At 47.2% G+C, this 21,977-nt stretch overlaps 1 protein-coding gene across 3 annotated transcripts in view; it reads right to left on the bottom strand.

Annotated features, from left to right (window-relative positions):
* hipk2 (homeodomain interacting protein kinase 2) overlaps window positions 1–21,977 on the bottom strand; it is a 72,340-nt gene that overhangs the window by 6,287 nt on the left and 44,076 nt on the right. Inside the window, exons 3-14 of one of the 3 annotated variants that reach the window (XM_056416060.1) lie at window positions 15,654–15,777; window positions 14,930–15,049; window positions 13,641–13,727; window positions 10,128–10,312; window positions 9,846–9,999; window positions 7,585–7,807; window positions 6,253–6,374; window positions 3,294–3,421; window positions 2,219–2,401; window positions 1,755–2,078; window positions 745–989; window positions 494–639 (exon numbers count right to left, since the gene is read on the bottom strand). In XM_056416060.1, the coding sequence (XP_056272035.1) occupies window positions 494–639; window positions 745–989; window positions 1,755–2,078; window positions 2,219–2,401; window positions 3,294–3,421; window positions 6,253–6,374; window positions 7,585–7,807; window positions 9,846–9,999; window positions 10,128–10,312; window positions 13,641–13,727; window positions 14,930–15,049; window positions 15,654–15,777 (2,041 nt within the window). Of the gene's footprint in view, window positions 1–493; window positions 640–744; window positions 990–1,754; window positions 2,079–2,218; window positions 2,402–3,293; window positions 3,425–6,252; window positions 6,375–7,584; window positions 7,808–9,845; window positions 10,000–10,127; window positions 10,313–13,640; window positions 13,728–14,929; window positions 15,050–15,653; window positions 15,778–21,977 lie in introns of all 3 variants that reach the window. The other 2 variants (XM_056416061.1, XM_056416059.1) reach the window with 2 other exon arrangements.

The following is a 21,977-nucleotide window of genomic DNA, read 5'->3' as shown; positions in this document are numbered from 1 at the left end:
ATAACACAAGTACAAAAATGTCAGACATAAACATAAACATATATATACACCCATACACACACACACACATACACATACACACACACATATAAACACACACACATAGACCCACACATACCCTCCCCTCCTCCAAAACACAAACAACAACAATAAAAAACAACAAAAAGACAACAACAAAAAACAACCCCGGCACCCCCTTAATTATCTTTTACTTGTAAGTGTGTATACACTACCCTGCATCTGTATTTGCAATCCCCTCAAAATCCAAATCTTACCCCTGAGTATTTGACTCCTCCTCTAATTTGTAATGACATTTTTTTTGACATAGTCAGGCTACCTGTCATTTTTAAGCTAACGGGCTAATGTTTACCAAACAGACTATCAAACAGAACCTGAAAAGAGCTTATTCCACAAATGAAGCTATACGCTATATAAGTGGGCTACATACTATATACAATATACACTATCCACGAAACATGTCATCCACCCATACCTGGCTGAGATTGAGAGGCTGCTGCTGGAGGGAGTGTAGTCGGTAGGACCCGCCTCCGGTCACGACCCCGTGAAAGTGATTATTGCCAGACACCACTCCATTGGAGGATTTGAATTTGTAAGCTGAATTCTGATGGTTCATTGCTTCTGCACAGGAGAGGATACACGTTTGGTTATTTGGGAAGCAGTAACTCCAAGACACGATGTAACCGTGAGTAGCCAACGCTTGAGGACTCTCTCACACGCCCTTACCTGGCATCAGGCGCTCGCACTCATTTGGGACCTCGCTGCTCTGGGTTTTGAAAGGTGGAATGATGATGGTGCGGGGGTTCCCATTGTTGTAGTTGTCCAGGATGGTGGTCTTTGTGTCGTAGCTGTAGTTGTTGGGGGGTCTGGACTCCATCGTGTAAGGGCTGTTGTTGCTGGAGCAGTCGGAGTTGGGTGAATCGTGGACCGTCACGCAACTGATGACATTCTTCCGCTGCTTTGAAGATGAACTGGAGGAACCAGAGGGGAGGAACGTCACGTTCTGTCATTTCACATGTGCTGGTTTAGTGGTCAAATGTCTTCACTGTATTTTATTTGCATTTCACTGGATGATTTTACTTATCAGATTATTCGTGCTCTCTTTAATTGTATACACTATGCTGCTGCCAAGAACTGAACCTTAGAATGTGCGTCAAAGATATACTTTCAAAGTTCATAAATCTATTGTTACAATCGCTTTCTTTTCCTTCCTTCCTACTCTGTGATTGCTCAGTGTGTGTTTGAGGACTTTGGTACATCTTTTCGTTTCTGTTATCAGACTTCATGGTTATAAAAATTGATTTGATCCATGTTCACAAAGTACCACTGCCGCAGTAATTACCACCGGCCCTGCATGGCCCCATTAGCATTATATGGCTTCAGATGAAATGGCCTTTATGGTCATCTGATACTAGAAACACGGCGATAAGTCATTTAAAATGCTTTATATCATTCAAATGTTTAAAACCAAAATATGTGGTCACAGAAACATGCAGAAAGTTGTCTTCTTAATTCTACTGACATGTCCCATGCCAAGTCAAAGCAGACGCATGACATATTCAAAAGAGGTCTCTTTTTTCTGTCCAGGCCCTCTGCGATGTGCTTTATGTGAAAGTGCATGTATCAACTACAAGCCCGGAAAACGTTTTACCCGTGTGGCAATTCCCTGAATCAGGATAATCAACGACAAACACACGAAGCAGAACCAGATTACTCCCTCAAAACCCAGAACGGACCTCTTGTGTTGTTTGTGGTCCTCTTCCTCATCCGTGTCACTGCTGATGGTGATGATGCTGACTGCAGGGCTGGGCGTGTCGGGGATGATGATGGTCTGTCTGGGGACGTGGTGCTGGTGCTGGTGGTCGCGGGTGGTGCTGGAAGCCTGCTCTGCTTCGCTAGCCCCCCACCCGCCACCCCCACAGCTCTGCGGGGGCGGGAAGTTGGAGGCCGAGCCGTTCTGTAGCACGGCGCAGCGCGGAGGCGTGTTCTCTTTCACCCGCTTGGAGCGCTGCGGGGATAGCACCGCCTGAGAGGACGACACCTCGTAGGCTGACATGTTCCTGATTGAAAGACAGAGCAGAGAATTAAGTGTCACACTAACGCCGTAGATCCAGAGCTGTGAGACGTCGTGATCTCTTTGTGATCGTCTTCAGCTGCCAATTAGGAATATTTACAATAAGTCTCGAATGCGCGAGAGTACCTGGCAGACATCTGGTGCTGTTTGTTCTTTTTGGAAGCGGAGTTGTTATTGGTCGAGGGCTGCCTCATAACGTGTGCCACTCCCACATTGAGCGTCTGGTTGGATGGGAGCGTGACGTGGCCAGCCAACAAGGCCGGCTGCTGCATGATGGGATTGTAATGGCTGCCATGTGGATGGGAATTCCTGGAACGCAAACACATTTTATGAGACCAGAAAAATAATCAGGATAATCAAACCAAACACTGGTGAGGAAAAAGAAAGACAGGGGCGGAAGTATTTCCCACAGAAGCCAGCGGGGGGCAGCAGCTCACTTTTCAAAAGAGAACGAAAGCAGGAGAGGGAACAAGTGAGGGAGAGAGAGCGAAGAGGGAGGGCAGAGGAGCTGACACCGGCAGCTGTGGAGCGATAGCTCTGCAGAGGAAGTGCGACACTTTCCCAATCGTGTCTCTATGGACAGCAGAGCTGCCACTGGACAGGGACGTAGGGGAGGGACGGGGAGGTGAGCGTCTGGTCACAGATGGACAGCTCCCAACAAATGTGCGCATACATGGCCCCAGCAGTCCTCCGCATACACAAGATATACCTGCATCCTCCTTATCTCCCTGAAGATCGGCTTCTGCCATCTAGCCATCCATTTATCGAGTGACAGGCTATACTCGAGCTGATGTCTCCACATGTACATATATCCCATCTCCCTGAGGAAAATCTGCCCTTATAAAAGCGTCAGCGTTGGCGTGGGGACTGTGATTCATTGACAATAAGGGACGAGCTGTCAGGGAGATACAGGCTCCTCGGTCAATCAGTCTTATGCTATATACCATCTTCCCAGAGCACATTTTGACCTATAAAAGCCATAAAACCACTGCTCGCCTTTGGAATCAATTTGTTTGCCCTGACCTACAGTCTTGCCCCGAATATTATGTGTATACACTTGATTTTTACAAAAGTGCTTCGTTCTCGAAGCTTTAAAGTGACACGAGCTAAATCCTTGGAAGCAGATAGGTGGACTGCAGGCCACGATACTCAGACATCAACGGTTAAGAGCAGTTCCACGGGGGAAAGCAGTGTTGTTCACCTCCAGTTGGCGAGAGGCTGTGTGCTGCTCATGGAGTCGGGGATGACGGTGGCATGCTGGACTGAGCTGTGGGTGAGCTGCTGCCAGGCTGGAGGCAGCAGGATCTGCTGGGTGCCGCTGGGCCAGGCCTGCTGAGGGAAGAGAACACAGAGTGGGGGATAAATACAGAGAGATTCAGAAAAAACGGTCAGCTGCCATGTGACAAAACAACCCAGCAATGCATTTTATTAATTTGTTTTCCAAAGTCAGTCAGGGACTGCAAAGTCACCCATGATTGAGTCTTTTCATTTAGGCATAATATATGAAGGGACGAGGGGCACTCATTGAACTCATTCACTAGTTCTGAGGGTGCTGTAATACATTACAGTATCTTTTCCAAAGTGCATAACAGCTGGTCTAAACCAGCTACCGGGCATGTAAAATGAACTCCGCCAGCTTCAAGGAGACATCCATCCACAGAGGAGATAAGACCAGGAATTAATAAAGATGTACAGCAGCCCCTTTCTTTGCCTGCTTTCGTATGTGTGTGTGTGTGTGTGTGTGTGTTATGTGATTATGTGTTTGACTTGAGTCAAATCAACCTATGTTCTAATTAAATTCGTAGGCCTATTCAAGCAGCTGTGAAAGAGGCTACTTTGTATTTCTGATGCAGAACAAGGGGGAGTTTCTGGCATTATGTGCCCCACGACGGGCCAACACGAGTGTGCGCTGCATGCATGAACGCACGCGTTTGTGTGTTACTGCGTGTGTTACCCTAACAGTTAAATGCAGTTCTATTGATTAGCACTTTAATGTCAGGGCTAATGAATTGTTCCTTTAATATCTTTTGCGCATCACTTTACAACAGCATCAGTATGTGCCGCGGCACACACGTTTAAACAGAGGAAGAAAACGACCCACAGAGAGAGAGAGAGAAAGAGGGGGAGAGGAAGAAAGAAAGAGAGAGTGAGACATAGAGGTACCATACAAAATGCAAAGCAGATAATTTGTGCATCTGCTCCGGTAACTTTATTTTTGTGCCTTCATCTTGTCACTTGATCTTAACCTTTATCTTCGCATTCACATATTTGCTCTGCACTGTCTGTTTCCATTGTTTTCTGACACAAAGTCGCTGTTCTGATCTGTATTCTGGCTGCAGGCTTGAGGAAGTGGAATTGTTTTTGTCTGAGGCAGGTTGCAAAGTCCAAACCAACACGCCTGTGCTTGAAGTGCTGCAGGGGGCATCTGCAGGCCGGCGGTGCTGCCTTGCTGTGCACTGATGACTGACATCTCTAATGGAACATTCTGGAGCTGGAGATGGTCTTTACATCTAAGACCACATCTAAGGCCTTTTATCAACATGCCACTAAGAGACTGTAATACATCCATCCATCTCCCGCTCCTCGCGCTCACTCTATCTCCATTCCCGGCACTCTACGTGCCTCTCTCACTGGGCGTCTGCGTTGTGTAACCAGCCTGTCTGCCCTGAAATGGTAACCCAGTTAAGAGGCCATTTCTTTCTTCTCCGAGTACACCATCACTATCAGCGACCCACCGCCTCCCACCTCGACCTCCTCTCCCCGGGTGAAAACCCTTTGTCACCTCGGGGCCTTGAAAGCCCCAGCTCTCCCTCCCCAATTGTTTCCACATTTTCTGCATTCCTGCTCCAGATAAAAGTCCTGTTGGTCTCCCTGCTTCGAGGCTTCTTCCCTCTCCCTGCCTCTCTGCTCGCCCAGCGTGCTCGGGGCTAAACTCGCATGGGTCCAAGGTGGGCAGAGGGAACGGGCATGGGTAGCAGTGAGCAGTGGTGGGTGAAGGCGCAGGTGGGGAGAATTCGACCGACAACTCAGCCGAGCCTGTGGGACCTCCCACCGTTAAGGAATAAATACACCACAAACCCAGTTATGACGTGCGTGCTCGCTGGCCTATATAATCCATCTGCTTACGTTAACTATTGCATGTCTCTGTTTAACAGAGGTGAATACCTGCGGGGCACCAATGTGCGATCCACACATGATATAACAGGTCATGTCATTTCCAGTTTCCTTAAAGACACAGCTGTGCTTTAATTCGCCTTGCCTCTGACACAACTATCATATCCAAGGATCTGGTGATGCTCTGAATTCTCTGGTCATGCAGAGCCTCAGCCAAGCTTCCCCTGACCTCCCCGGATCCTCCGAGGCCTGTAATTTGGAGCGCCTGACTTGGAAGCAGCCCTGGAGCTAATCACCATTCGGTATCTGACAGATTAACCCACCATAGAAACACAGGCGCACGCACGCACGCACACACACACGCACACACACACACACACGCGCTCACACACACACACACGCACACACACACACCTGTCTGCCTGCCTACTGCATGATTAACTGGAGATAAGGGAGCGTTTCAAACTCCCTCGATTCACAGGGATATTTAAAGCCTTCGTGGAAATTTCCATAGGGAAAAAGGTGGTGTCGTGATGGAAGTGGTCTACAGGGCCGTGTGTGTTTGCATGTAGGTGTGTGTGTGTGTGTGTGTGCGTGCAGAGAGAGTGATGCACAGTCACTCCCTGTTAAATCCAACAACTGTGCATTAGCCGCTAAAGCTACGGCCCCACTGTGCAGGCTCCAGTGAAGGCCTTCTCTGTGTGAAAGGCTCCTGCCTTTGTGTGCATCAGACCGTGGCAGCCTCAGCCTCCAGGAGAGCGGCACAGCAGAAAGAGCGAGTGAGGGGGAGAGAGTAAGAGGAGGGAGAGAGAGAGAGAGAGCTTGGCCAGAATGCGCTCAGGGAGAAAACAGCTGCCAGCAGGGGCCGGGTCAGGAACACCGAGTGATTTCCAGCCTCCATCGATAGATACTATTCTTAGTGAGGGCTTGTGAAAAAAGGGATGCAGAGAGCTTTTTTCAAATGCGAGCAGTTGCAATTCTTGAAAGGCCCCGTTAGTCTTCAGAGCCCCTAAAACTCTATTAGGTCCTTCTCTGTGGTACTCTACCTGTGTCAGCAGGCCAGGTTGAATCTGCAGAGGCTGGGCACCGGGTGCCTGCGTCACTATGGGAACAGCATTCTCCATCCGCACAGAGTAACTGGTGTGCTTGGAAGGTGATGCCTGCAGCCCTGAGCACACAAGAAGCACATGTACAGAGGACGTCAACAAAACACAGTCACTGATAAGATATTAAATTCAAATGAAATAATGATATGCATTTCTGAGAGCGAGAGATCACACGACGTGTTTTATTTGCACACTGATTTATGTGCGTTCAACAGATGTCAAAACCCCTGTGCTGTGTTCGAATATACAGGACTGTCTCAGAAAATTAGAATATTGTGATGAAGTTCTTTATTTTCTGTAATGCAATTAAAAAAACAAAAATGTCATGCATTCTGGATTCATTACAAATCAACTGAAATATTGCAAGCCTTTTATTCTGATTTATTGCTGATTATGGCTTACAGCTTAAGAAAACTCAAATATCCTATCTCTAAATATTAGAATATCATGAAAAAGTATACTAGTAGGGTATTAAACAAATCACTTGAATTGTCTAATTAACTCGAAACACCTGCAAGGGTTTCCTGAGCCTTGACAAACACTCAGCTGTTATGAATCTTTTTTTTTACTTGGTCTGAGGAAATATTAAAATTTTATGAGATAGGATTTTAGAGTTTTCTTAAGCTGTAAGCCATAATCAGCAATATTAAAAGAATAAAAGGCTTGCAATATTTCAGTTGATTTGTAATGAATCCAGAATGCATGACATTTTTGTTTTTTTAATTGCATTACAGAAAATAAAGAACTTTATCACAATATTCTAATTTTCTGAGACAGTCCTGTAGAAACGGCACTTAAGAAAACACAAACAGTTGTCATGGTAATAGTATAAAAAACAGCGTCTAATAATGGATTTTTTATCACCCATTCCATAAAAAGAATAAGTAAACAAACAGAATAATGCCTTAGAGCTCTTCTGCCCTCTCAGCTCAAACACAGAGGAGAAAAACCGGGCGGTGAGTGAGCCTTACACAAACATAGTTCATTTCCTTTCAAATGATTAATTGCCTCATCAAGTTATCATGGAAGGACAGTTTGTTTGGTACGATTGACACTACCTGTGGGGCGCAAGACCAAAAGTACAAAGCAAAATGACCAAAAGGGATACAGAGCTGTAGGTATTGTATGAGATAACGGTTTCGTGGTGTTTTACCCTCATATCATGCTCTAGTGCAGGCGCTCATGGCTGGGATTTTATGTGATGCACAGAGGACCACAAATCCCACTCTATTTACTCACACTAATGCAGACTGACTAGTCAAAGCTCCTTACCTTGGAAGCCAGGTGGGCAGACGATGAGCGCCTGCTGGAAGGGGTCGGGCCGGGCAGCACAGAGCTGAGGGGCCCCCGGCTGCAGGGGCATGCTCCTCTGGGCCACGGCTGCCATGGAGGCAGCGGAGGGCTGGTAGAGTGCAGATTGGTAGTTTAGTATGGAGACATCAGGACTTGCAAAGGAAAGGGTGCCATTGTTGGTGGAGGGAACCAGGTTGGTGGCCTAAAGGAATGATGGGACCAAAATAAAAATCATGAGAGTGAAGGAAGTGATGGGAACAACAGGGAATGGGAACTGCTCCGGGGAGGCAGAGTTCAACAACAGGCACGATAAGAAAACAAAAAACAAGATAACAGGATTCTAAAATAAAAACAAAAATGCACACACAAAAATGCAAAACAACCACCGGATCAGGATAAGATAAGAGCCGTTGGAAGAATAAGGAAATTAGACGACTGATTTGAAAGTGTCTTAAAATATGCAGACTGTTGATTTGATTAATTAGAGGGAGAGAAAGATTGTTAGGAGAGACGCAATCAATGCTGCAATTCCTAGAATAATCATCCATCAATGAGCTAAATGCCACCCGAGCACATTCAGACTGAGATTCTGATAATGGCGTATCATTTACAGCGTTTACTGGCAACCGAACTTCTGGCGACAATATATTGAACATAAATGTATTATATGTCTCGGTACACTATTTAGCAACAACAAACAACACAGCGGCATTAACACCCGCTTAAATGACGAGTGTTAAAGGCACACAAGGAGATCATATTACAAGACTGTTTAAATGTAAATGTAACTGAATTATAACGAGCCAAGATAATGAGCTGCAGCAAAAACTTGACATTTCGTGTCACAGCTTCACTATCTGGCCCCCAAATCAATATGCCTGACAGGAGTAATATTTCACAGCCTGCAGTCATTATATAATTCTGCAAGCTTCGGTAACTCCAGCACGTCTTGACCATTAATAAGACATGTGGAATACTCAGATTGCCTGGGAACGTCGTGGATACAAAAACAAATGCTTTTAAAAGACACCGTTTGCTCATCTCTTAAGTGGCATTTGCTCCACGAGACACCGTCTAATTTTAGCCCGGTCATTAAGTGCACATAGGGGCGGAGGGAAATAGAGAGACAGTGCTTTCATTTTTCATTTGCTCTCTTTAGGGTGTTCGATAAACACCAGGGGAGGGAACATAATCAATATGGCACTGTGGCATTCATCATAAACAAGCACGGAAGCAGCAAAAATACAAGCCACAGATGCATTCCCGCCTCGCCAATGAATCAAGCTGAATAAATCACTAACTTAAGTCTGTTTATATGCCCAGAGAGGCAGCAGCAGAAAAGACAAGCTGAGGGAATGTTAATCCATTTAAATCACAGCACGATGGGGTTTTTTTTTGTCGCATGCTCCACTGTGTGAGCTGGCTTGATATAGTTGCCGATAAAGAACTTTGTTTACTATAGAGAAGGGTGGGGGAGAGAGAGAGCAGGAGTCGTAACGAAGCACAATCTGGAAAACCTTGCGACGCCGAAGCTCGGTGATTCCGGCGTAAGCCAAAAGTCAGCAGTTTGGATTCACAGACCGTACGGGATTGGAGCGGTAAACGCACCGCGGGCTCAACCCCGGGAAGCGGGAGGAAAGAGGAGAAGACCGAGGAGGATAAGAGCGAGAGGAGGGAGAGGAAGCCTGGTAAAGGGATTCTTAAGGCCTGAAAGCCCCAGAATGCAAGGCAAGCAGGAAGTGGGACTTGTCATGTGTGTAATCAGCACTTTGTGACAATCCCTCAGGACCTGGGGCACAGACAGAAATGCAGGCAGACAGATATACATGCGCCAAAGCAGAAAGGCAGGCCAGTAAGCATGGGGACGTGCAGACAGACAGGAAGAACGGACAAAGAAAAGAGAACAAAGAGACAAACAGCCGCTCATGGGCTGCTGAGCTGTTAGACGACTGACAGTTGGGCGTTTTCAATTATATTATTCGGTGAACACAGCATTCGACGAGGTATGCAAGCGAAATGCACCATTTGTGTGGTCGCCTGAGGCAGCTCGGCTTTAATTTTCCATTGTGCTCTGTATACATTCACTCCATGAATATTCCACACTGCGTTCCTGATGCCATTTCTTTTTCCAGTGGAAATGCCGTAAACCATCGCTCAGACAATTAGCATACTTGCATCTGACAGCATTCAAAAGCGATCTCGTCAGTGGCTGCGTCACACGCCGACGAGTGAGGCCGTACCTGGCTGTGCACAGTGTTCAGCTGGTTGTTGAAGGTCATGGTGAGGTTGGCGGAGGTGCTGGGGGCCACGTGGGTGATGAAGGGCGTCTTGCTCTGGTCGTACATGTTGACGCGACGCTTGCAGATCTCCATGTTTTGGAAGCACGACTTCACACTGCACGGAGAAGAGAGGGAGGGAGAAGGAGTCAGTGCTGCGCCCCGGGCCAGCGGCAGATGTTATTCCGCTGTTTGAATGACGGTTATGTACGCAACGTCACGGCCCGCTTTTTTTGGGGCACGTACTGTTTGCTGTGCGGGAAATCGAGGAGATGTGACATCGTGACGAAGGGGTGGTTGAGCGTTTCGATGGGGGTGATCCTCTTGTCCGCGTCGATGGTCAGCATCTTTGTTAACAAGTCGATGAACTCCCTCCTCTCGGCCTTCTCTGCCAGCATTTCGCTCCCCTCCAGATCCGACGTCATGTTCACCTGGGGGGGACAGAAACAGACACACACAAGGCCTGATTGAGTGTTCAAGGACTCTCGTGTATCCGCGGACGACAGAGAGAGAGAAAAAATCCCACAACCTATTCCCATCGAGGGGCCTATTAATACTCACAAGGCCTCGTCAGTTAGGGTGTCAGTGTGAGTGTCACTGGACCCGGCGATAACCTTGCACCTTAGTGACATTATAAACATTTGCGTTGGTATTTCTAGCACCACTTGAAATATCTCCTGGCGCCCTCGCTGAGATTTTTATCTACTCCTGAGATGTGAAAACAAACAAAAACATGAAGCCCAATAAATGTTGCCATTGGCTCGTGAGTCCGTTCACGAAGCACACCATTTAGTGAGAGCCTCTGAGAGAGCTGACATGAGACAACTCAAATGTGTGTTGAAGCAATTCTGGGAAGCGGCTTTGGAACGTCGGGTTGCTTCATCTGTACTGCAGCTGGGGTTTGTGGATGAACACGGGGCAAAGCAGCACATCTCTGCACTTTTTTTTTTTTTCCTCGAATGAAAACCTCCATAACTAGCGGGGATTAAGTTGTTAAGCAGCGGGACTAATTCTAGGGAATGGGTTTACTTTGTGGGGTGAGGTATGAAGGAGATGGTCGTGATATAGCCAGCCTGGGTTTAAGGGAACAAGCAGATCGTCAAGATGTTCGAGGGCGGAGACGGAGACGGAGGCACCAGACAGGCAGCCTTGTTTATTGTGACTGCTATGCAGAGGTAGCAGGGCTGTTTTTAATAAAGACGCAGCGCTTATCTGTAGGCCTGCTCCAGGGGCTATCAGATGTGCTGCCAGTCAACGTCGCAAATCTGATTCAATTCTCTTTCTCTCTGCGGGTTATTCAGGCTCGGCAGCCATTCCTCTCCGCGTGCCACCTCCGCCGCCTGTGATAAAGGAATAATCTGCAGAATGAGCCGAGACGTAATCACGTCGTCCTCTGCGAGTGGCAGAGATGACTTTGGGAAATGTACACGGCTTTGGTTGAGTCGGCTGAGGCGTGCCACAATAATCGGACTGGAGAAGCGGAATAATTATTTTCCGATCAGCCGTTAAACATATGGGAATATACTGGGTAGAAGAAGCTTTTCCATGCTTCATTTTCCTTCAACTAATATGGTCAGCCTTGCGTGTTTCGCATGTCAACGGCCCTTCGTGGAGCCACGTCTGTGCCGCGGGGAGCACTGACACGCCACTCTGGAGGAAGGGCAGGGATGGCAGATGTCGAGCAGCGAGACAGACCGGGCTGCGCCTCAGGAGGTGTGGAGCTCGGCATGCAGGACGCCGGCCTCGTGTGCACATTTACCCATCAACTTTACAGCTCAGCGGGAAGAGGAGCAGAAGATTGTGAAAGTGTATTTGCAAGTGTCTGTGGTAAGAAAATGTAAAGACCTGGTAAAGGCCAAGCTGTCATGGCCTCACTCCTATCAACAGAGGTATTGAAGGTTCGCAGATCAAAGTGAACGCCTTTTTTCGAGCAAGCCTTCCTTCCATCGTCTCCGGGCCGAAAGCAGTCTGCATTTGCTCTAAGTTCATCTCCGATTTTACTCAAATTAGATCTACTTTTGACTAAAGCTCCCCGCATGTCCCACAACTGAGAGGCGGTTCATTATCTCTTCCTGGCACCCAGCCTCTCCGTCTTCCAGGGCCTTCAGCTACATCATCCATTATACACGCGGAGACAGATGTCCACAATGCTGACTTGTTTATACGGTCGGGATATCGAGATGGGGCAAAATAGGCCGTTTTCTCCCACATTAAGCTCGTGCAGCTCTGCTGTATCGCCTTTGTCGTGATCTGAATCAGGCTGCTGCAGCGAGAGGAAGATGGGACACAGAGCTGGAAGTATAGGAGACGGAGAGAACCCAGGGGATACCATACCAGTGCAAGTTGGTTCCATTAAACTGTGTGTGTGTGCGTGTGTGTGTCTGCTGTAAACTCAACAAGCCCGGGCAGCGATGCTATCTTGTCCCAGCCGACAGCATGTTATTCCAGAGAGGCCTGACAACGGCCCTGGGCGCTACTGGACAACCATAATTGTGTCCATCACTTAAGTCACTACTCATCCACATGGACAGTCTCCAGAAGCCGCTGCTGGTCGGGCACCAAGTCGACCCTTTTCAAAAAGAAATAATTCACCTGCTTAACTCTTATCTCTTGGCTGGTCTTTATCAGAGGAAAGATCGAGGCACATGATGACATGAGAGGACTGCCACAGATTCTAGGGGGCCCTGGGAAAAACATTGTAATTTTCCATCTGCCATATCTGTCGGCAGAACCAGTATTTGACCGAGTAAGGGTGAACAAAACAACACTTAATATCATCTTCCTGTCAGGAAAGTCCGATCAAAATGTAATGGCTACATGTGAACTTTCCCACCGTGGAGAGACCAATTCACCCTGAGTCACAGAGGAAGAGTGACATTAGATGTAGCCGTATTCAGCAGCCTGGGCTCTTCCATATAGAAGTCTCGTTATAATACCGGTCACTTCCTGGGGTTAAACAAGAGCTTCTTAACAAGCAGATCCACACAGGTGACATGCAGGGCTGCAGGGGGAGAGGGGCTAAGCAGCTGAGTCATGAAGACACAACATGGTGCGGGTCCCACTGAGCTGGGCTGAAAAACAGGTGGGGAAATGTGTACGTGTGTGTGTGTGTGTGTGTGTGTGTGTGTGTGTGTGTGTGTGTGTGTGTGTATATGTGTGTTTAGAAAGAGGGGGAGAGAGTACAACTTGTTCCCTTGTCCTCTACATGCAGTACTATTGATGTACAACACTCACTCCATATATATATATATGTATATAGAAATATATATACATATATGTATATATATATATAAATATTTATATATATAAATATATATGTATATAGAAATATATATATATATATATATATATATATATATATTAACCACCCTTACCACCACATGCTCAGCTTAAATGTCTGTAACTTATAGCGGTTAAACAGAATGAAGAGCAGGGCCAGAGTTGAGGAGGTGTTCCAGTGAACAGCTGCTTTCATTTCACTTTGTAAACTTTCTAAATAGAAGCAGGGCTACACTGCATCTGGAGATCAGGCCTTGGCAGCATCAATATTTAAAACGATTTCAAATATTTGATGGATCATTCTCGGGATGTGATGGATCAAACTGACCCCGGGGACCTGAGTAGACCCAACGGTCGAAAGCTTCAAATGCGTGACAGGTGGATGTGAGTCGAGCAAAAGACAGCGCAAAGGCAAATAATATATCGACTGTACGATCGGTGGGGGAAGGAGCGGTGCTTTGTGCTCCTGGAACAGCATACCTGCGCCATATCATCCAGGCAGTTGAAGATGTACTTGCGAGCCTCCTTGGACTTGATCCCTGTTTCACCCTCGTGGTCCTCTTGAGTCTGCGGGAGACAAGAAGCAGATGTTCCTCTCAAATCCCATCACACTTCCCCTCTGGAAACGCACTATTTACATTTGGCTCATTATAGCCTCTTGTTTTGTTGATGTGCAGCAGGACTCGGCTTGCCCTCCGAGCAACCCTGGGGTAACACACAAACACTCATCTAACAGTCAGGCAAGATGGGGGAGACGGCATGTGGAGGCACACACTCTATCACCGAGAAGACGTGCAGAATGTAAACGGCACACATGCTTTTCACGCAAGTGCACGCGGACACACTTGAACGCGGGCGATCACTCTTTTCTTCAAAAAAGAGCTTCTTAAAAATGTACACAAAACTAATCTTTCATTGGCTTCGGATGCCTGAACACATGATATTTTTAATTACAGTCAGCAAAGCGACGCAGCTGCTGTTATGTGGAAACACATGGCAAGGTCAAATTAAAGCTGAGCAATCACTCTTCAGAGTGGAAAAGAGTCGTCAGGATGCCTTCACGTTTGATTTTCCACAAAGCAAAGCGACTAGTTACAGCAGTGGTATCTTCCCTTCAATGATGCTGTCATCTCTTATCTTCAGGACCTCAAAGACCCCCTTATTCAACAACAATGTGTTATAAAAAGCCCTCCTCAGCCCCAATGCTATACAGTTTTTCAGAGAGGACTGAGAAAAACACGAAGAGGCGGCTGACTCGAGAGCATGTACTATGTACTATATGTCGCGATATGACTTCATTTAAAGGGAAATTATCATGGTGTGTTAATGGGATTCATACGAGGCAAACGCACTAGGCTCTTAGAAAAAAATCAATCCTATAGGCTCAGCCAGATCAGACACCGTAAAGACATCACTAGCCTGCAGGACAAAAGTTCAACTTAAGTTAATGAGGGTGAAGTGGACGAGGTGTACATGGAGGGACAGTGGGAGGGGGTGGAGCAGTAACCCTCATCAGCCTGGCCGTCCTTTTGCCAAACTCTCTCACAGAGATCCACTTTTCTCTCATTACCTTCTGACTTTCTTTAAAGCCAGGTTCGTAAGTGCCTCACATAGAGCGCGCCAGAGTGTCGTAGAATATTAATGACAGATATTGCGGGGCGAAAATAGCACCTGCTCTTAGAAGGATGTTCTTGATGCAGCAGGAAGGCATGTGTGTGTGTGTGTGTGTGTGTGTTTGTGCGCATGCATGGCGATCATTCCAGCCGTACCTTAAGTCTCCAGAGAGGGTAGGTGGAGTCGGGGTCTCTGTTGAAGAACCTGGTGGTTTTCGTCCCCGCGCTCAACAGATACTCGGCAGGCAGGCCCTGCGTCTGTGAGATGTACCGGGTCTGCAAGACAGAAGATGACAAACGCATGTGAGGCTTTTCACATCAAAGGCACGATTGAGCCGTACGTTGTATTGAATCGGGGAGCCCGGTTTGACGTTTTTTTTTGGGCAGATGGAAGATCTATGCAGAGATGAACTTCTCCAGACTTATCTGGCTGCCAACATGACCTCAGCTCAAGAGTCTAAGATTGATTTGAGACTTGGAAATATGACGCTTTGCAAAGTTTTTCGGGGCTTGTGAAAAATCAGGCGGGCTTGTTCAGTGATGGATGCACGACTTGCTCAAGGTTTCCCCGCTGAGCCTCGTGTGACTGATAGAGAAGGGGGAACGCGGCAATGTCTTGCTCTGGAGCACAGGGGCTGCGCTAATTGGACAAGTGGCTCTGTGGCATCTGTTCAGATAAACAGGGAGGCTGCGCAAAAATCACCAGGGGCTGTCAGGGGGATTGGAGAAGAAACACACACTCGCAAGCGCACACTCGTGGAGCGAGGACACACGCAAATGCGCACACGTAATTATAACTGCAGACAAACTCAGATTGGTGATTATGTGAGAGCGCCCAGAAACGCCAGCCTGGAGATCCAAGTGATCATTATAGCGTTACCTGATCGTACTCGGAGGCTCCGGGGTAGAGGGGCCATCCCAGGAAGAGCTCGGCGATGACACAGCCCAGGGACCACATGTCTATGGCCTCACTGAACGGCAGGCCCAGGATGATCTCTGGCGCCCTGTGTACGGGAAAGAAAAACACACAGGCGGCATCGTTAGAAATCAGACGTAAATGTATAAGGCCCCACGGAGCAGAGCTTAGATGTAACTGACAAGGACTCAGACAAATGAGCCCAGCGCAGTACACACAGGTCAGAATGGAAAATTATCTAATGTGGGAGTGAGCTGGAGAGTTTCCAAAGCCAATAAGATCTAATTGGACAACGTACACACAGATGATTACATTTTGCTTTTGCACACAAGCACACTTTTCCACACCGAGACACACAATCAATCAATCCATTAATCTCCAATGTCTGAAGGCTGTAGAGTTGTCTTAACATTGATCTCTCAATGTAGCCTTCTGCAGTATAGGTTGTCATTTTTTCTTCACATCACTTGTTTACGCAGTTTTTTCAAGGTGCCACATGGCAGATAACTGATTGATAAACACGCAGGAGCGCCGCGTGGAAGTAGAAGGGTATGTTTACAGAGTTACACGCTCCACAGCCTCAAAGCAATGTGGAAGCAATTATGCCATAAAAAATGAAAAATATACATAAAGATTCTGTGGCGCATGCAGGGAGCTTCATCCTGGCTTTTAGTGGGCTGCATTTAAGTTAACAATGCTAGCGCTTAATTCCTAGATACGGGCGTTTTACGAGCCATACATACACTCCAATGATGAACTAAGAGACCATTTCAGTAGAAGAGGAGTTAAATATCTATGATTTGATGAAAGAAAATATATACAGTAAGTTATTTGAGTAACACTTGCAGTCCCAAACAATTGCCAACTTCCATTCAAAATGTTTTATATCCTGTCGGAAAGACTAATACACTTCTTGTGAGCTCTCGTCTCTAATGGGGCTTAAAATAACCAGGAACACAGTGACTCTGCTCGAACAAACCAAAGCCCTTTCAAGAGGCTTTCTGGCTGTCATCAACACTTGGGGAAACATGTTTTGGACCTATCGCCACTTCATAACTTTAATATTTAGCCTTAACTGCTGAATCTAAAAATCCTTCTCTATGTGTTAATAACATATTAACGACATGATACAGGGATCACAGGATCTTAAGGCTGATCTTGGAAAGTTTCACATTCATGGCTTAGTCCACAATGCTGATTGCTGTGACCATGGTTACTAGACTGGAGCACCCCCCACCCCCCAAGCCGAGGTGGGCTCTTGCAGGGTCGCAGAGAGAGAAGCGGGCTGGAAGAAACTGTAGGTACCGGGAAAACAGAATTATATGGAAAGCAGCATGGGGTCCACGAAAGGACTTTATACGCTTGTTCAGGAGGGACGCGGTCCGAAGGCAGCAGGGGGGATTTGGAGGAGAATTAATGAACATACCTCACATACTTAAAAGCTAATTTACAACTGTAGCTCCCTGCCCCTCTATTCACTGCTCGCTGACGCACACAAAAAAAGCTAAATGAAAAGAGGGCGCGGGGGATTCATTGTATACTGAGATGGGTCGGAAACAGAAAGACAGAAGAAGCCACAAGTATAGACGATGAGATGCCGGATAAGAAAAATAAAGGCCGGAACCAGAGGAAGGGAGTTCAAGAGAGGCCCGGGTACAAATAGAGAAAATGTGTGTGTGTGTGTGTGTGTGTGTGTGTGTGGGGGGGGGGGTGAAGAGCTCATGTCACAGAAGGTGGTTATTGGGGTCTGGGGGCAGCGGGGGAACAGCCACCAAGACAACACGCTAGCAACAGTATCTCGGGGCACCATTGCAATCCAATACAAAGAAGCCTTCGCAGACAATGAGCCGAGACGTCTCTCAAGGGGCTGCCACAGACGCATAAAGGAGTCTGCTTCGAGGCGATAGCAGAGGGGAAGAGCGAGGTCTGCCGAAGGTGGGGAAGAGACGAGAGACCCGGACCGGGGTCAGCTTGGTCCTCCTCTCACATCCTGTTAGAGTAGCTGGACTTTAACGATAACACCGATCGGCACAGAGAGGCAAACATGTGAGTAAACTACAGGATGTCTGAGGGTCCATCGTACCATCAGCAGGAGCTCAATCAAACACCTTAACCCACATGCACACGCTAATAAACACACTCAACCGTCTCGTTATCCAGGGTGACTTTGGAGTTTAAAGGCTCCAGTTTCTGGGGGTCGTCATTAAACTTCAACGGTTTCATGACGACCCCTCCTTGACACACACAGTGCGACACGGAGACGTTTGTGAAGACGATGTTCTATTTATACATTGAAATATCACCGTTGGTACTTTCAACTCATCGCTTGTCGAGCTGTCTGTGCAGAGGTTGATAATAGAAACAAGCAGCACTCCATCATCATCACACATATTGTGTTTTCTACCTATGCAACATGTTAACGATGTCATGAAACCAACGTACTGCAGCGGCGCTGCATTTGTCTTCCGAATAGGACTCATTCCGACACAGAAACAGGAGGAGGAGTTCTCTTTGACTTTGAGAAAACCCAAATGTGTATGAGGCTGCAAGAAGAGGCTGTTCTCACAACATAAAGCTGTTTTTTGACTCGGCTGCAAGAAAATCCTCCCCCATCAAAACACATTGTGGAGATGAAAGCCACAGGAAAGCCTTTCATCAGCCGGCCCTCCACACCACCGGGAATCCTGCAGACACATGCGGACCTTCATCTTTCCCACTTTTTTATGTATTCCCAAGACACTGAAGTAAGTCACTTCAAACACTCGTCACCACCGCGGTATGTGATTCACGCAGGACGTCAAAGAAAGGTGGCATTCGTAGCACACGACTTCAACAGAATGTACTTTCATTCGAGCTTTGCCGCAATGTTTCTGTTCATGTGTGTCTGTATCGCTGCGTGCCGTGGCCACATGGACTTTGCCCTTGAGTGTGATGGTGAGATTTGCTCGTGTTGATGTTATGCTTGGATCCGTTTCAGCCTGAACCTTCCTGGGTTATGCTCCAGTGCTCCACTTAGGCTGTTCTCGTGGCTTCTCTGCCTCTCACAGAAAGCTCCTACCGTTCAGCGAAAGGCAGAGAGAGAGAGAGTAAGACAAAGAGAGCAAAAGAAGGGAGGAAGGAAGAGACAGGGAGTAACATCGTTGCTCATGATATGAAACCACGAATGCAAATCTGCCCCGACCAGTGCACCGCTGCCATCGCATGCAAAGCGCCCCGCAGCTGCTGCTGATGCAGGCCTTTCGCTGGCAGTGACAAACAGCACACCCATCTGCGCAGCTCACAGACCTTGCTCCTTTCCTGTCCCCCTTTCCTCCCGAAAGTAGCAGAGCACATGAGAATGACAATTTATGCAGATAGGGCCATTTCAGTTCTTGACGCTCGAGGGGATGTCATAGCTAATCACTGATGAAAGTTTTAAAAAACAGCACACGAGCAGATGTTCGGTTGAAGCGACCGCGTAAAATAGTCCCCGTCTCGGTTCAGCATGTTATTAAGTATTTAGACAAAATAACCAATACATGTGACCATTTTCCTTTCCATTGTTGAGACAAACACATGTAAACCTCAAGGTGGTGCTGGAGGGAAACCAGGGGGTCACATTGCCATCCATAGTGCCATTGACTATATCCTGCCTCCTGGCAATTTCTATAATCAAGGTGCTTGGATACAACATCTGAGGGAGCTACATTCAGCTTACACTGCCAATGCATCACCCTTTAAGCTGCACCCCTCCTAGCTCATCTCCAGTTGGCATGGCTACCACAGACAGTGCCCCTCAGAGGGTGGTGGTGAGCTTCTCGCTGCAGACCATAGATGTCAAATAGAGCCCAGACCGGCGAGCCAGAGGCTTTCTCTGGATCTCAATGGGGACCCAACTGCATGAGAAGCATCAGTGTTCGGGCTAGTGGTTCTGACACCACTGGCCCTTGACAAAAGAAAGAGCGAGGGTTGAGATGGGTGAGGGAGGCATAGAGAGAGAGAGAGAGAGAGAGCATGCTGACATCCTCTCAGCTGGCCTGGTCATTGATGAGTCCCAGTCCCCTTTGGGAGCCAGAGATGGCACGACTCATGAATGGAGCCTTTCTTCTGTCACCCCAGCCCACCCCTACACCTCCTCAGCCTCTTCACCCCCCCCCACCCCTTGCCATCGCAGCCAACCCCTACACCTCACCAAGCCTCACCATTCACCTCCTCCTTACGACCCCACTGCCAGCAAAACCCCCTTCAAACCCCTCGAACTAGGGCGCCAAGGTCCGGCTCTAGCGCCCCCTCCCCTGCTCGCCAGTCCGCCCTCTGCTCTGTTGATCTGTGCCTGCGCTTGGCTGGCCTGCCAGCCCACACACACACACACACACACACATGAACACACAAGCAGACACACAGGCGCAGACACACACTCATTGCTGACATCACAGGCTGTGTGCATGTCAGGATGTATCCATCAGGCTGACCTTCCCTTAGCTTGGCTCCAGACGGGAGACTGATGGCTCCCCGGACCCCCGCAGCATTTAGAAACACACACACACACACACACACACACACACACACACACACACACACACACACACACACATACACAGGGGTCAGCCAGTCAGAGGTAATGAGTTTGATCTCTTTCCTCTCTGTTTCGAAGACTTCATCATGCAAGTATGTTTTATTCAACAGGCAGGCTGTTATAAGTAAAGAGCAGCATGTATACTGGAGGTAAATAAGATCTCATACTGGGTATGTTGAGGGCAGTGACATAGTGCTGGTTGGGGAGAGGCAGTCGTCCAGAGCTAAAAGGGAAAAGCACTTCACGAGAAAAGAGCCTGCCATTAACTTTTCTCCCCCTATCTGCTTCTCTCCTCTGTCCCTTTCCTGCCTTCGCTTTGCCTTTTTCCCTCGCTCCACGCCACGCTCTGCCCTTCCTTGGCTAATGTAAAAGGCTTGGGCTGGTGCTATGAATGACTCCCTTCCTCCCGCGGGCAACTCATCTACATATTCATGCCCTCAAAAGTTCCTCTGCAACCTCTTTGAAGACGCACCATGGAGAAACACTTTTCTAGATATATTGCATGGTGGTCTCTGAGTGTGAAATCAATGTGCAGAGCTTTATACTGTTAAGTTGTAATAGTTTATTTTGATAACATCTGCAGAGGTCTTATGTTTTAAATTAATACATATAGAAAGATATTATAATAGACAATATTAAGGAGAATATTGATATTGTTATTAATGTATTATGAAGCATAGGGGTAATGTTTACTCTATGCAAATGTAAATGGCAAGAATTAATGTATATTGCATGAGAGTGACTGTATGTTAGTATTATAGATTGACGAAGCCGGTTGAATTCCGTGAAGTGACTTGCAATAACAAGAGACTTTTATTGTGAAGGTGACTTTAAATGCGGACAAATAACAAGACGGGACTCTTATCGTGAAAGCGACTGGAACCGGAAGTGACGGTTTGACCGGAAACAGGAAGAGTATGAGACTCCGTGTTTTCGAGAGATTCTTTCTCTTTCACAGGTAAGCCCCGAGGGGGAAGGCTGAGCTCCCGAGCCGGGAGCCGGCAGCCGGAACACGAGGAAGAGCGCTTTGAATGTTTGTTTTACACTTCCTGCCATTAAATGTTGATAACTTAATCCACGCGCGTCCGGAAGCCTGTTTTCCACCATCTGCGAAGTGCCCAGTTTCAGAATACTCAACAATACCCAACCGTGCACCTGTGGCTCACAGCAGGGCCGGAGTGGGGCCACTTTTCAGCCCGGGAATTTCAGGCTCAAGACCAGCCCACTTTTTTTATGGTAGTGGAAATTGGATAAATGAAGCAACAGTTCAGCTCTTACTATCCTGTTGTTCTTTTATTAATACCATGGTCCAACAAATAATGTAAAGGTTAAATACAACAATAATAATCCACTTAAGATGAGAAGTTAACAAAAAATATGCATAACATTAAAAAGGCAGAAGGGCGTAGCAGGGGTGTCGGACTCAGATTAGGCAGTAGGCCAGATTTGTTGGAGTGAGACCTCATGGGGGCCGTCATTGTCATGGTCATTATCATTGTCATGGTCATTATCATTTTTCTGCATGAGTATTATATAGTGGTGATTTACTCCTTTACTACACCCACTTCTGAGCAAACAATGCATATTGGTTCATCAAGTACTGTACTGCTCTTTCTTAGAATATATAACTTTAAATCATATAGTTTCCTCTGTTATCCTCTCTACCTGTCCCTGTAGTCATGGCCTCCTCATTGCAAATGTCGGGCTCATCATTTTCAGCAGGAGACTGTCTT

The sequence above is a fragment of the Pseudoliparis swirei genome, chromosome 6 (assembly GCF_029220125.1).
Source record: "Pseudoliparis swirei isolate HS2019 ecotype Mariana Trench chromosome 6, NWPU_hadal_v1, whole genome shotgun sequence".
NCBI classification, from domain to species: domain Eukaryota; kingdom Metazoa; phylum Chordata; class Actinopteri; order Perciformes; family Liparidae; genus Pseudoliparis; species Pseudoliparis swirei.
Note: the sequence above shows the minus strand (reverse complement) of the source record. Positions and strands in the feature narration are given on the sequence as shown.